The sequence below is a fragment of the Anguilla rostrata genome, chromosome 3 (assembly GCF_018555375.3).
Source record: "Anguilla rostrata isolate EN2019 chromosome 3, ASM1855537v3, whole genome shotgun sequence".
In the NCBI taxonomy this organism is placed as follows: Eukaryota; Metazoa; Chordata; class Actinopteri; order Anguilliformes; family Anguillidae; genus Anguilla; species Anguilla rostrata.
The window spans coordinates 73,107,326-73,119,160 of NC_057935.1; the positions used below are offsets into that span (position 1 = coordinate 73,107,326).

The following is an 11,835-nucleotide window of genomic DNA, read 5'->3' on the forward strand; positions in this document are numbered from 1 at the left end:
TGTAGATGCTGTAGGTAAACCAGCAGTCACCTGCCAAGTGAACGGCTCCTCAGTAACCCTGCTGTGCTCTGGGGGCGACAGACCAAGCACTCAGCACAGGTGGGAGGGGCCTGCCATAAAGCCCCAGCCAGGGTCCCAGCTGAAGATAGAGGCAGCAGAGAGCTCTGATGCAATCTACACCTGTGTGCTGCACAACCCTGTGGGTGAGAGCAGAACAGACTTTCCTGTAAAGAGCTGCTTCCCTGCTCCAGGTAAGGCCCACTCAGCTGATGTAGGGACTGAGCACAGGCCTGCCATCCTGGCTGCCACAGTCCACCCTAATGCTCATTTCACAGGTTTGGGTAGCTGTTCCAGCTGGTATGCAGGTCTGTGGTCTAAGGGTTTTAACTTAAGTTAAGCATACTGCAATTTTTTTTCCACTTGCTCAATTTACAATGTGTTCATGTCCTGTTGTTATGTAGTCCACCCCTTATGACTTGCCTGTGTGAAATTATTCTTTTCCCGCTCAATTAAAAAGTTCTTCATATTCTGCCATTCTCCTGGGGTTACAAACCCCTGCTGAATTTTCTGTGCTATCCTGTGAATTCCATGGGACTTCCACCCAAATTTCACCCTCTGGTCTACATCATAGAGTACTGGGTAAAGGCCCTGTTCACGGTACTGTTGGGGTCCTACTAGGGGTTAAATGCTCAGTTGCCCCATCTACCCCACAGTCTCTGAAACATGACTGGGGCACATTGATTACTACTGACCCCAATCATCCCCAGCACTGTCAGCTGAGACAGCTGTTGCTGAGCAACCAGTCAACATTAAATTAACTGCCATTTCATTGACACAGGGAACTAAATAAATCATCTTCTGAAGTCAGAAATATATATGCACAGAAATATATTTATATACATCTTTCAATATTCAGATCAAAATGGTTGAGCTTTGTCTTTTATATTTTTCTAACATGTTCTGTTTTTCTTTGTTTTTAGGAAGCACCTCTGTCATTATTTCTGTAGTCATTGTCCTCCTCCTCTTCATCATTGTGGGATTGCTTTTATTTTACTACAAGAAATTCTACAAAAGTAAGAGTCTTTTCAAATAACACATGAAATGATATTAATAAACGCATCCATATGCAGATCCTGCTGTTTCTGGAGCAGTTACTCAGGACTGGATTCAGTAGGGCTGCACTCCTGTTGTCTCCATAAAATGAGCACAAGCTCTCCAATACTGTGGGACTGAAAGCTCATACATTAGCGCTACTACACCCAGGACTAATAATAATAAAAATCATATTTTTACATTGTGTAAAGACAAAATGAAGAGGACATGGAAGCTCAATCTGGGGGTAAATTGTAGAAATGATGGTGGTGACTATGATGATGCTGCTGTGAAGCACGATGAGTATTGAATAATATTTCATATCTTATATTGTAGAAAAGACAAGACTGAGAGAGAGAGACTCTGAAGCTGCAGTAAAGGGTGAGCTGCAGAACAGTGTTATTCACTCTGGCCTTAGAGCTGCAGGTGATGACATCACTCCCTCTGGTACTTTTTTCCCCCAAAACATTTACATCTATACAATGTATGCCTATACAGTACTCAATGACAAATGTATTACAATCAGATGTATTCCTATTCATAAACTTCAGAAGTAGGCGTGCTGCTGGTAAAACTAGATAATAAACTAAATCTGTGAAACATTTCTTTTGAAATAGAAGGACAACAGCTATTACCAGCAGACCCTGAAAACGTTGAGGAAACTCCAGGTAAGGCAGAATTAACTCTGCGCTGAACAGAAACATGTCTCATAATGAAACAGCAGTACTGAAATGCCTCTGTTTCAGGGTTGGGATCAATTACCCTGCAGTTCAGTCAGTTCAGGAAAGGAAATAAATTGCGAAATACCCATAAAACATTGTGGACATTTTTCAAGCCATGAATTAAATTTGAAATTTCTTGAGTTGGCTTGACCCTTAACTATTTAAGTATTTTAGATGATTAACCAGATAATTTATCGTATAAACCTTTTGTAAATGTCCAACAAGTGATTAACCATACATTTTCTATCCCCATTCACAAAAGTCAACACTTATCCTTCACTATGGGTCAGAATTTAAGTATAAAGTGCTAAACCTTTACTTTGAATTTGCCAAATTGTGAAGGTGAAGACCAAATATAACTGCATTACATGCATTATTGTGTGTGAAGAGTGAGGAAACATGGGGATTGAATCCTGGCCTTATTATAAAGCAGGATCAGATATTCACCTGTGAGCCTCCTTGCATTTGTACTGTACTCAGCACACACAACCTTATTTCCTCTGTTTGTACAGTACACGTTTGGGAAATAGTGAAGCAGTATGAGAACATGATGAGCCCAGGTAAGACCCATGATGAGCATCAGAAGACAGCACTGATTGAGCAGCACAAAGGGACTGATGGGAGTGCTGGAATTTCACAGGAGGAGAGTCAGACAGGTAAGTACAGAGAAGCAGCAGGTAACCTGCCAGTCAGTCACCTGGTTTACATCATATTTAATATTTTATTTCATTTCTGCACAGAATCACTAAATCGGGGTGAAGATTCTGAAGAGAGAGGAGTGGAGACTGAGGGGGGGAACTCTAAACACCCCTCCTCTGGCACTGTCCCGTCCAGCGCTCCTGAGTCTCCACCTGCTGCTCCACCCAAAACAGAAAATGAAGAGGAGACCTTCCACCCTCCCGAATCCAGCCCCTCTCCTCTCCACCCCCCTAATTCTCCCACCCATCCAGCACCAGCTCTAGTACAGACTCAGGACCAGGAAGAGGAAACAGAAACAGCAGGAGCAGCAGAATCTACTGATGAGACTGGAGCCAATCAGACAGCAGGAGCCCAGTGGCAGAAAGAGAAGAGGGGGGGGCAGGATGGAGGTAGTGATGGGGGCAGGGCTCAGCCCAGTGGGGCAGGAGGGGGAGGAGCTGAGAACCCAACAGCAGATCCAGCCCAGGAGCTCCCCAGCAGCCCAGAGGAAGAGGAGGATAGACGGGGTCCAGACACCGATGGGGGGGCAGCCCACAAAACACCTGATGGGAGTGCTGGAATTGCACAGGAGAGTCAGACAGGTAAGTACAGAGAAGCAGCAGGTAGCATTCTCAGTGAGAGACTCAGGCAGCTGTTCCTGCTCATTCTCTTGTGTGCAGGTGCACTTGCTGCTCAGATACATTTACAGGTAGATTTATTTCATTTCTCTATAGAAAGATTAATTCAGGGTGAATATTTTGAATTCATTAAACTGTATTGGTTAAGATAAAAAATAACCCTTGCATTATTCTGTGTGAGCGTGAGCAGTAAGAACAAATGGGGATTGAATCCTGGCCTTGATGTAAAGCAGGATCAGATATTCACCTGTGAGCCTCCTGGCATTTGTACCGTACTCCGCACACACAGCATTATTTCCTCTGTTTCTGCAGTAGGCCCTCTGGATACATCAGAGCTGTATGGAGACTGGCTGGGCTCAGGTAAGACCTGTGATGAGCATCAGAACACACCTCTGACAGAGTAGAGACTCAGCTGTTCCTGGTGATTCTGTTATATGCAGGTGCAGTTGTTGCTCAGTCGCTGTGTGTGTGTGTGTGTGTGAGACAGAGAGAGAGAGAGAATGAGAGAGCAGGAGAACATGGTGAGAATAAAGGAACAGTACACTCAGTACAGAATGTATTTGAGCAGGAATAGACTACAGCAATAAATAAAGTGCACTTTCAGAAAGAAGGGTTCTGAAGTGTCTAAAAAGGTACAAACATGTGTCACATGGGTGGTACCCTATAGGTACAGATAATGTACATTATTTCCTCTGTTTCTGCAGTAAAGCAGGTTGTAGGCTGGTGGATCCCAGGTATGACCCATGATGAGCATCAGAAGACAGTACTGACTGAGCAGCACAAAGGGACTGATGGGAGTGCTGGAATTTCACAGGAGGAGAGTCACACAGGTAAGTACAGAGAAGCAGCAGGTAACCTGCCAGTCAGTCACCTGCTTTACATCAGGTTTAATATTTTATTTCATTTCTGCACAGAATCACTAAATCGGGGTGAAGATTCTGAAGAGAGAGGAGTGGAGACTGAGGGGGGGAACTCTAAACACCCCTCCTCTGGCACTGTCCCGTTCAGCGCTCCTGAGTCTCCACCTGCTGCTCCACCCAAAACAGGAAATGAAGAGGAGACCTTCCACAGTCCCCCATACAGCCCATCTCCTCTCCACCTCCCTAATTCCCCCCCCCATCCAGCACCAGCTCCAGTACAGAATCAGGACCAGGAAGAGGAAACAGAAAGAGCAGCAGAATCTACTGATGAGACTGCAGCCAATCAGAGAGCAGGAGCCCAGAGGCAGAGAGAGAAGAGGGAGGGGCAGGATGGAGGTAGTGATGGGGGCGGAGCTTAGCCCAGTGGGGCAGGAGGGGGTGGGGGCGAAAGTGTCCCAAAACCAGATTCAGATCAGGATATACACCCTACATCAACAGAGGATCTAAGTGTCCCGTCCACTGAGCCATTAAGCACAGCTGATCCAGCCCAGGGACTCCCAGACACCACGGCCCGTTCCCCCCCTCACACTGGGGTGAGTGAGGAGTCCTGCTGTGCAGAGGAAAGCCCAACATCAGGCCCAAATCTGGAGCCCAACAGCACCTCTGAGGCAGAGGAAGAGAAGAAGAGAGGGAGAGAGGAGAGGAAGGATTCACAGGACAGAGGGGTGAAGTCCCCCCCAGTAAAGCCCCCGAAACCCCCTAAACCCCCTGCACCCCCTACAGCCCCTAGAAAACCCACTAAACCCCCTAAACCCCCTGCACCGCCTACAGTCCCTAAAAAACCCACTAAACCCCCTACAGCCCCTAAAAAACCCACTAAACCCCCTAAACCATTGAGCAGGACTTTCCCAGAGCACACAAGAGGGAGAGACACAGGAGAGCAGGGAACTGCGTCACATGACACAGGATGAAAAGACTGCAGACACAGGAAAAGCAGCTCCTAAGCCTGAGAACACAGGAGATCATTTAAAGAACTGAAACTGAACTCTGAGCGGTGCTACAGTGCCTAAGACACAAGCAGGTGTAACAGGCTACTAAAATACTATGAATTTTGGCAAATCCTTTCCTTTGCTCCAAATTCTTGAGTGCTTGTTTTTTTTTTTTTGTAATACTGTCTGTGTATGGTAGTGTATTTTTCGCCATACCAGTTTGTTTGTCAAGCATTTTAAAAAGTCCATGATCGCCCCCATTCCTTGTTAGCATGCCAGCAGCCAGGGCCAGATCTATGGCGGGGCAAGGGGGGGGTGATAGCACCCCAACTTTTTCCTCTGCCCCCCCAAAACTTTGCAGATAACGAGCCGTATATGAGCCCTTGCATTCGCGAAGCTCGGCAAATATCAGAGAAATCATGCATCAGTTTTATATGTTCAATAAGCATTTCAATAAGCATTTGATTAGTTTTTGGTTTTTGATATTACCTGTCTGTTATACTGTAGTTTGAATTGGGCCACCACCAACAACAACTGTGAAAAATAAATAAATAATAAATAAATAATTTATCTAGACTATACTGCCCTACAAAGCCTTCTGCAGTAACTACGCAACGGGTAAAACTGGGGAAAATGGCTTTAAAGTGTTTTAACTGGCCAGCCAAATGGGTTATAGGTATATGTGATATTGTGATATAAGTGATATTGCACTAATTGCACATGTATTCATGAGGTAATTTTTATGCCCAAAAACCATGACGGCTGGCCAGTTAAAACACTTTAAAGCCATTTTTCTCAGTTTTACCCGTTGCGTAGTTACTGCAGAAGGCTTTGTAGGGCAGTATATAGCAAAGCAGCCTTGCTCAGCAGTAAACCCGGATCATAAAATTTCCGATAAGGATGTGAGGATAACCGCAATCCACACACGTATCTGAAAGAGACAGTTCACATTTTTACACCCAGGTCGGCTGAACAACTCACCACAAATTATGTGATAAATTTGGGGCTCAAGCCCTCTGACCTGGTGAATGCACAGCTTCCTCGTTAGCACTGTTACCCAAATAATATTTAATGGGGACTGAGAATCACCAATTGACAGTTATTAAACAAAGACACCATTATAAAAGCAAACGTAAACACTTTTTCATATGTTCATTTGCTTGCATTAATTTGTATCTTGTAATCAAACGTGCCAGTATAGCCCAAAAAAACTATTTTAGTTGGTTTTGGATCACCTTTGGACCTTCAGTGTGAAATGTCCTGCGTTCCAATGACGCAGCGTCCCATGTGCTAGCGAGAACACTGGCCATGTTCACTGCACAGTGACTCCTGCAGCTTTTCAGATTTTGAGGAGTGTTAAGTGTTAAGGCGGTTACTGGTGGATTTTACTGTAAGGTGATTTTTGGCAAGCTGGCATGGTTACACATTATGCAGGTTACGGCTGTAGCAATACTTGCTACCTAGCTGGCTGGCAGGCGAACCCCTAGCCCAGTGATGAGTTGGGGAAGTCTGTAAGTTAATAAAATATGCATTTATCCAGTTCTTCTTTATTCTCTATATCAGTCCCGGCCAAGACATTCTGATTACGAGGGCAGCACGGTGGTGCAGTGGACAGCACTGTCACACTGTCGCCTCACAGCAAGAAGGTCCTGGGTTTGAATCCCAGCCTGGGCCTTTCTGTGTGGAGTTAGCATGTTCTCCCCGTGATCGCGTTAACGCAGAATCCTACGCGATCTCTGAGTCTGATATCAACTTCCATACACACATGGGCATGCGCATAAATATAACGGGAAAGATCGAGTCAACCTTGAGATAAAATATCACTATGCGATGCAGGCCTGTATCACTGTATAACTGTAACTGCACACACTGTGTCTTGAATAAAAAGATGCCCCAAAAAAATCTGTCTGTCCCCCAAATCACAGCATTCTAGATCCAAGTAGCTAATAACCGTTTTGGGAATTGGGGTTTGCCGAATGGACATATAGTTTCACTTTCACGTCAGGTACTTCACCTTAGATGTGTATTAAAGTCCGAAGTCCAGTAGGCTATGAAAGCGCGCAATGGCAGACAAGCACCACAGAGTCACGGCGTTATTTTTCATCTTCGCCAACTTCAAATTTGGTAAGAACTGTGACTCGCCTCGGTAATTATTTGTTGTATGGTTTACTTGTTCACATGTTACTTGTTTAACTATCTTGTTGATATGCCAAATAAACCAATAGTAGGCAAAACTAATAGAACCGTAGCCTACAGGCTGTAAACTACGAACTGAAATTCACTGAACTCCGCTCTGTGCCACTGCACTGCACTTTTACAGTTAGAGCCGTTAAAATCCTGTGAGATTTCTGCCTGAGGAAGAGCCCATGACCGCCGGCGGTGTTGACTGCATGGAACGAGCCTACCTGTTTTGCATTTGACGGTTTCACCGAGTTTCTGACATTAGCCTACTGTGGGATTTTCTACCTATGAATTATATTCTAGTATACTCAACGAGTGGGCACATTTTCAGAGAAGCTTAAGACAGAAGGCTACGCAGCCGACGTAGCCTACTGAATATAGTACGACATTTTCGTCAAAATGTAATATGGGATAAGTGCTCTATCGGGTTACAGAGACTGCTGCGTGAGTTATGGCTTTGGCATGACGTCAATATAGTTAAGCGCACGGAGAGAAATATATGAGTGAAAGCGAAAGACTTAAATGAGACTTTATATTTCACCTAAATGTAATATATTTTACGTTTAGAATGTAAATGTAGACAGGAGGGATGAGCTGAGGCACAATTTGTGTCTGTAGGCTATTAGATTCCGTTCAAATATGCTTATAAAACTGTGTTTCTTATCCGAGTATCTGTACTCGCGTATTCTCGGTCAGTTATTCTAGTAAACGGGAACAGACGGATGTCAGTGTGCCCCAACCCCCCTGCATTGAATAATTTATTTTGGGGACTGAATTAATAGCCTACTCTCCGGTAATTAGAATATTAGAATAACTACTAAGAGTGAAAACCAGGAACACAGCTGCTACACACAGACTCAAACTTTCAGAGTTTGTCATCCAAAAGGCTCAATGACAACAGCGTCGGTGTCAAAAGTTACACTTTAGTTGTTGTATAATTCACAAAGGTATATTCACATTACGAGGCCCGTAAGCGGTTGGTCGTCAATATTTTCAATGGTTTCTACACCAAGTAAAATTACTGCTGGTGGTTTTGAAATATATTAAGCGTGTTAGTAGCTATTGTATGTGTTGTAGGACTTCTAAGGTTGTTATATGAAGCAATACAGTCACAGGAAGTGTGCTGTTTGCAAATATTAAACAGACACAATATATTTTATATGCAAGACGACTTTTACAGAATTGAATCTTTGCTGTAGCACAAAATTTAAAAATACAGAATAGCAGACGATACACAGGTGTGTAAATGGTAAATGGACTGCATTTATATAGCGCTTTTATCCAAAGCGCTTTACAATTGATGCCTCTCCTTCACCTGGGCAGTTAGGGGTTAGGTGTCTTGCTCAGGGACACTTCGACACGCCCAGGGCGGCCAGTGCGGGCAGGAGAAAACTCGGGGACAAGTTCCTGGAACAAATGTAGGAAATACGGGCAGCACTGCATTGGAGGAGGGCTTGTTTGGACGCGCAGTGTCGTGTAGATTATGAAGATAACAGAGCAACCTATGAACTGTCTGCAGCATATAAAAACTTCTGGGTGTGTGTCGCCTTTCTATTTTGCCCAGCATTTATCCTCTTGTAAAGTCAACAAATATTACCTGTTTCCCAGTGAAAAATACGTTTCCATAAAATGCCGGGTGTTACGAATGAGTTTGTCAAAATGTTGTATGTTCTGGGTGTCCAGGACTAGTGCCAACCAAGGAATTTAACGGATAACATGCGAGTCTCCAAGTTTAGGCTTCTCGGTTCTTTCACTACCTGCATACCGGTTAATCTCAGATTAGAGGTCGTTTCAGAGACGTCACTAGGGCGGTGCAGGGTTTGCGGGTGACACCAACGGGGGGGGGGGGGGGGGGGGGGGGGGGGGGGGGGGGGGCACCGAAATGAGTGGCAATACATTTTTTGTGCAGTGTTATTTGTAGAGAGGGGTTGAAACAGCTAACGGTTGATTAAATTAGCGGTATTAATGTGACGAGAAGCGCTTTGTCGTTTCAATGCTGCGCCCACACCCGCCAGCACCCCCCAGTCGACAACATCCACACCGGGTGTATTAGATGATAGGGATTGCTAGTCTACTGAACTAGGGTGCTGCTTCAGGGGTGTTGAATCGCTGCAGGCTTGTCCGGTAAGAACAACAGCAAGAATGTCCAGAAATTACTCTTTAATGATGAAAAGGTGTTTGTGTGTGTGGTTCTACAAAAATATAAATGGAAACCATAATAAGATTATTACAGCGAGGTACATAATTATACAATAAAAGTCAGCATATAGAAATGGTAGCCCATTTACAGCTCTCCATGTAAACAAACTCCATTATAATAGCGGGCTTACTTAACGAAATCGCGGTAAAAACACATCATATCAAAGCGAATAATGAACATACTATTAACTAGATATGAACATGAGGTAGTTAAATCTACTAGAAGTTTAATAACGAATCTGCATAATTCCCCCAGCTAGCAGCTTTGAATTACGGTGCCACTACGGTATATAACAGGATACCAGTAAACGTTGGTACAACACGCAATAACAGAAAATGCGTTTAACACAATGCAACGTATAGCATTATACATTATACGGGCGGCTCCAGCTAACGTTACATTCGTGACACTACTTATTCGCTTTTACATTACAGTAGATATTGCCCATCACAACTCCAGCAAATATTAAGAACTGACATTTAGATGTACGCACACAACGTATCGAATAGGGAGAAAATAAACTGCAGCACTGAACTAATCTCCCAGCCCTCTCCAGTAAGCAAGTCGACTATACAGACTCTCTGGCGCCGTTCAATTGTGACGCACTGAACGCATGTTCACGTGCTATGTGCATGGACTGCACACCGCTATTCCCCAACAGAGGTCGCCCCAGTTACATACACATACTATATTCATGGACTTCGTAACACCGGGTGTCACCAACCCTATTGACGCCATCGGGTCGTTATCAGATTCTGTTGAGCGCGAGCATATTTTTTCTGATGGTTTTTTTTTTTTTTTTTTTTAAAAGAACACTTGAATTTACATGAATATACTTGAAATAATATCTTCTGTAGGAAAATTTACGAAGCCTTTGGTCTGTTTTTTTATTCTTAATAAGTGAAAGATTCACATAAAGGGTATTAAGTGGGTAAAAGTATTTATAAAAGATTTTCTGTCCACAGCACACACTCAAAAATAAATAAATAAATAAATAAAATTAAATTAAATTAAAGCCGCAAGCGGCATTGGGAGGGGTCCAAGCATTGGCACTATTGCGCCCCCTATGGAGCAATTTTAAAATGGTTTTGTCCTCATGATCATATACCTTCACCCAACATATCTACTGAATATCATGATGACTGTACAAAATATTGATGACTTATGGCCAATTTTGTTCTAAGAGATGCTGTCGGATTGGTTGCGTCGCCATGGATATGTCCTGGCCACTTGCTGTAAAGGTCTTTACTATGTCGTAACACTTAGATGGCCCGGCGTGCTTCAGCGCTTCCGCGTTGCAATTAAAAAAGCGTCACACTAGTGTTGTCACGATACCAAAATTTTTACTTTGATACCGATATCAGGTTTAGTATCACGATACTCGATACTGAAACGATACTGATTCAATACTCGGTACCCAACGAAACTGAAATGACCTTAATAGATCAGAAACGTAATGTCCACAAGGGTTGACCTCATTTTCGAATTCACGGTTTATGAAAAACCTGGTTTATTAACAACCTTTAAGTTAGGCTAGTAAGGCCTATAGTTAAGTATAGGCCTATAGTGTTACAACACTAAGCAATAGAAAAATATATTAGATATATTTCAACAATTGTAAAGTAAATTATCTTTAAACAGGTCTTTCACTTTAAAATAGATCTAAAAACAGCATATTTCAATAACAATACAGGATCTTCCTATAATAAAATATTTACAAATTAGAAAACCTATTGCTACTGAAGTGAACACTACGTCTGACACATACCTATTCCAATCCATTGCTCAGCTTAGCAGAGAATGCACATTTCAGAGCACCTCAGAGACAGATAGAATAATAATACATATTTCAAATAATAAATACGAAAAAAACGAAACAAAAACGAAATATCAACTCGCCATCCCTGCTACCTGCGTGCTGCCCGCAGAGTACCGTATTATTAATTTCAACATTGGCAAACTACAGCATAAATTGCGTCTTTTGTTTATATCCAATTTTAGTAATTGTAGCGAGAAACTGCAGCTGCAGACACAGGAAAGTTTGTTATATTATGGTAACAACGGAACGAACCGAAATATTTGGAGCAGTAATACTTACATAGCAATCATGAAATTTTATGTGTTCAGTAGATAGCGACAGAGACAGTAAATCAAGTCCTACCCGCTTCTGTTTTGCTCGAGAAAACTGTCAGATAGGTCTATCAGCAAACATATGGCTTAGCTATGCCCAGAAGTTTTCAGTAATAATAGTATTTTCCAAGAGATCATGAAAAATCGTCGACAACCTTTCGATAGGTGAAGCATCTTTTAGCTAATGCTACCCCAGAGTGAATGCGCAAGTGAATGCGATAAGAAGATTTTCGGTTACGCTGACCGCTGATAAAACGATATTCCAAAAGCAAAATCAGACATGTTATACATTGTTAGAAAGCTTATACTCCCACCTACTGAATAAATGAATTGTCAATCAAGCCA

The 11,835-nt window shown here is 43.0% G+C and overlaps 1 protein-coding gene across 1 annotated transcript in view; it reads left to right on the forward strand.

Annotated features, from left to right (window-relative positions):
* The first annotated feature begins 1,079 nt into the window (after nt 1-1,079).
* LOC135251896 (uncharacterized) overlaps nt 1,080-11,835 on the forward strand; it is a 24,569-nt gene continuing 13,813 nt past the window's right edge. Inside the window, exons 1-7 of the mRNA XM_064329760.1 lie at nt 1,080-1,339; nt 1,429-1,473; nt 1,710-2,470; nt 2,555-3,094; nt 3,443-3,490; nt 3,835-3,960; nt 4,045-4,428. Coding sequence (XP_064185830.1) covers nt 2,362-2,470; nt 2,555-3,094; nt 3,443-3,490; nt 3,835-3,960; nt 4,045-4,409 — 1,188 coding nt within the window. The 5' untranslated portion in view covers nt 1,080-1,339; nt 1,429-1,473; nt 1,710-2,361 and the 3' untranslated portion in view covers nt 4,410-4,428. The remainder of the gene's footprint in view (nt 1,340-1,428; nt 1,474-1,709; nt 2,471-2,554; nt 3,095-3,442; nt 3,491-3,834; nt 3,961-4,044; nt 4,429-11,835) is intronic.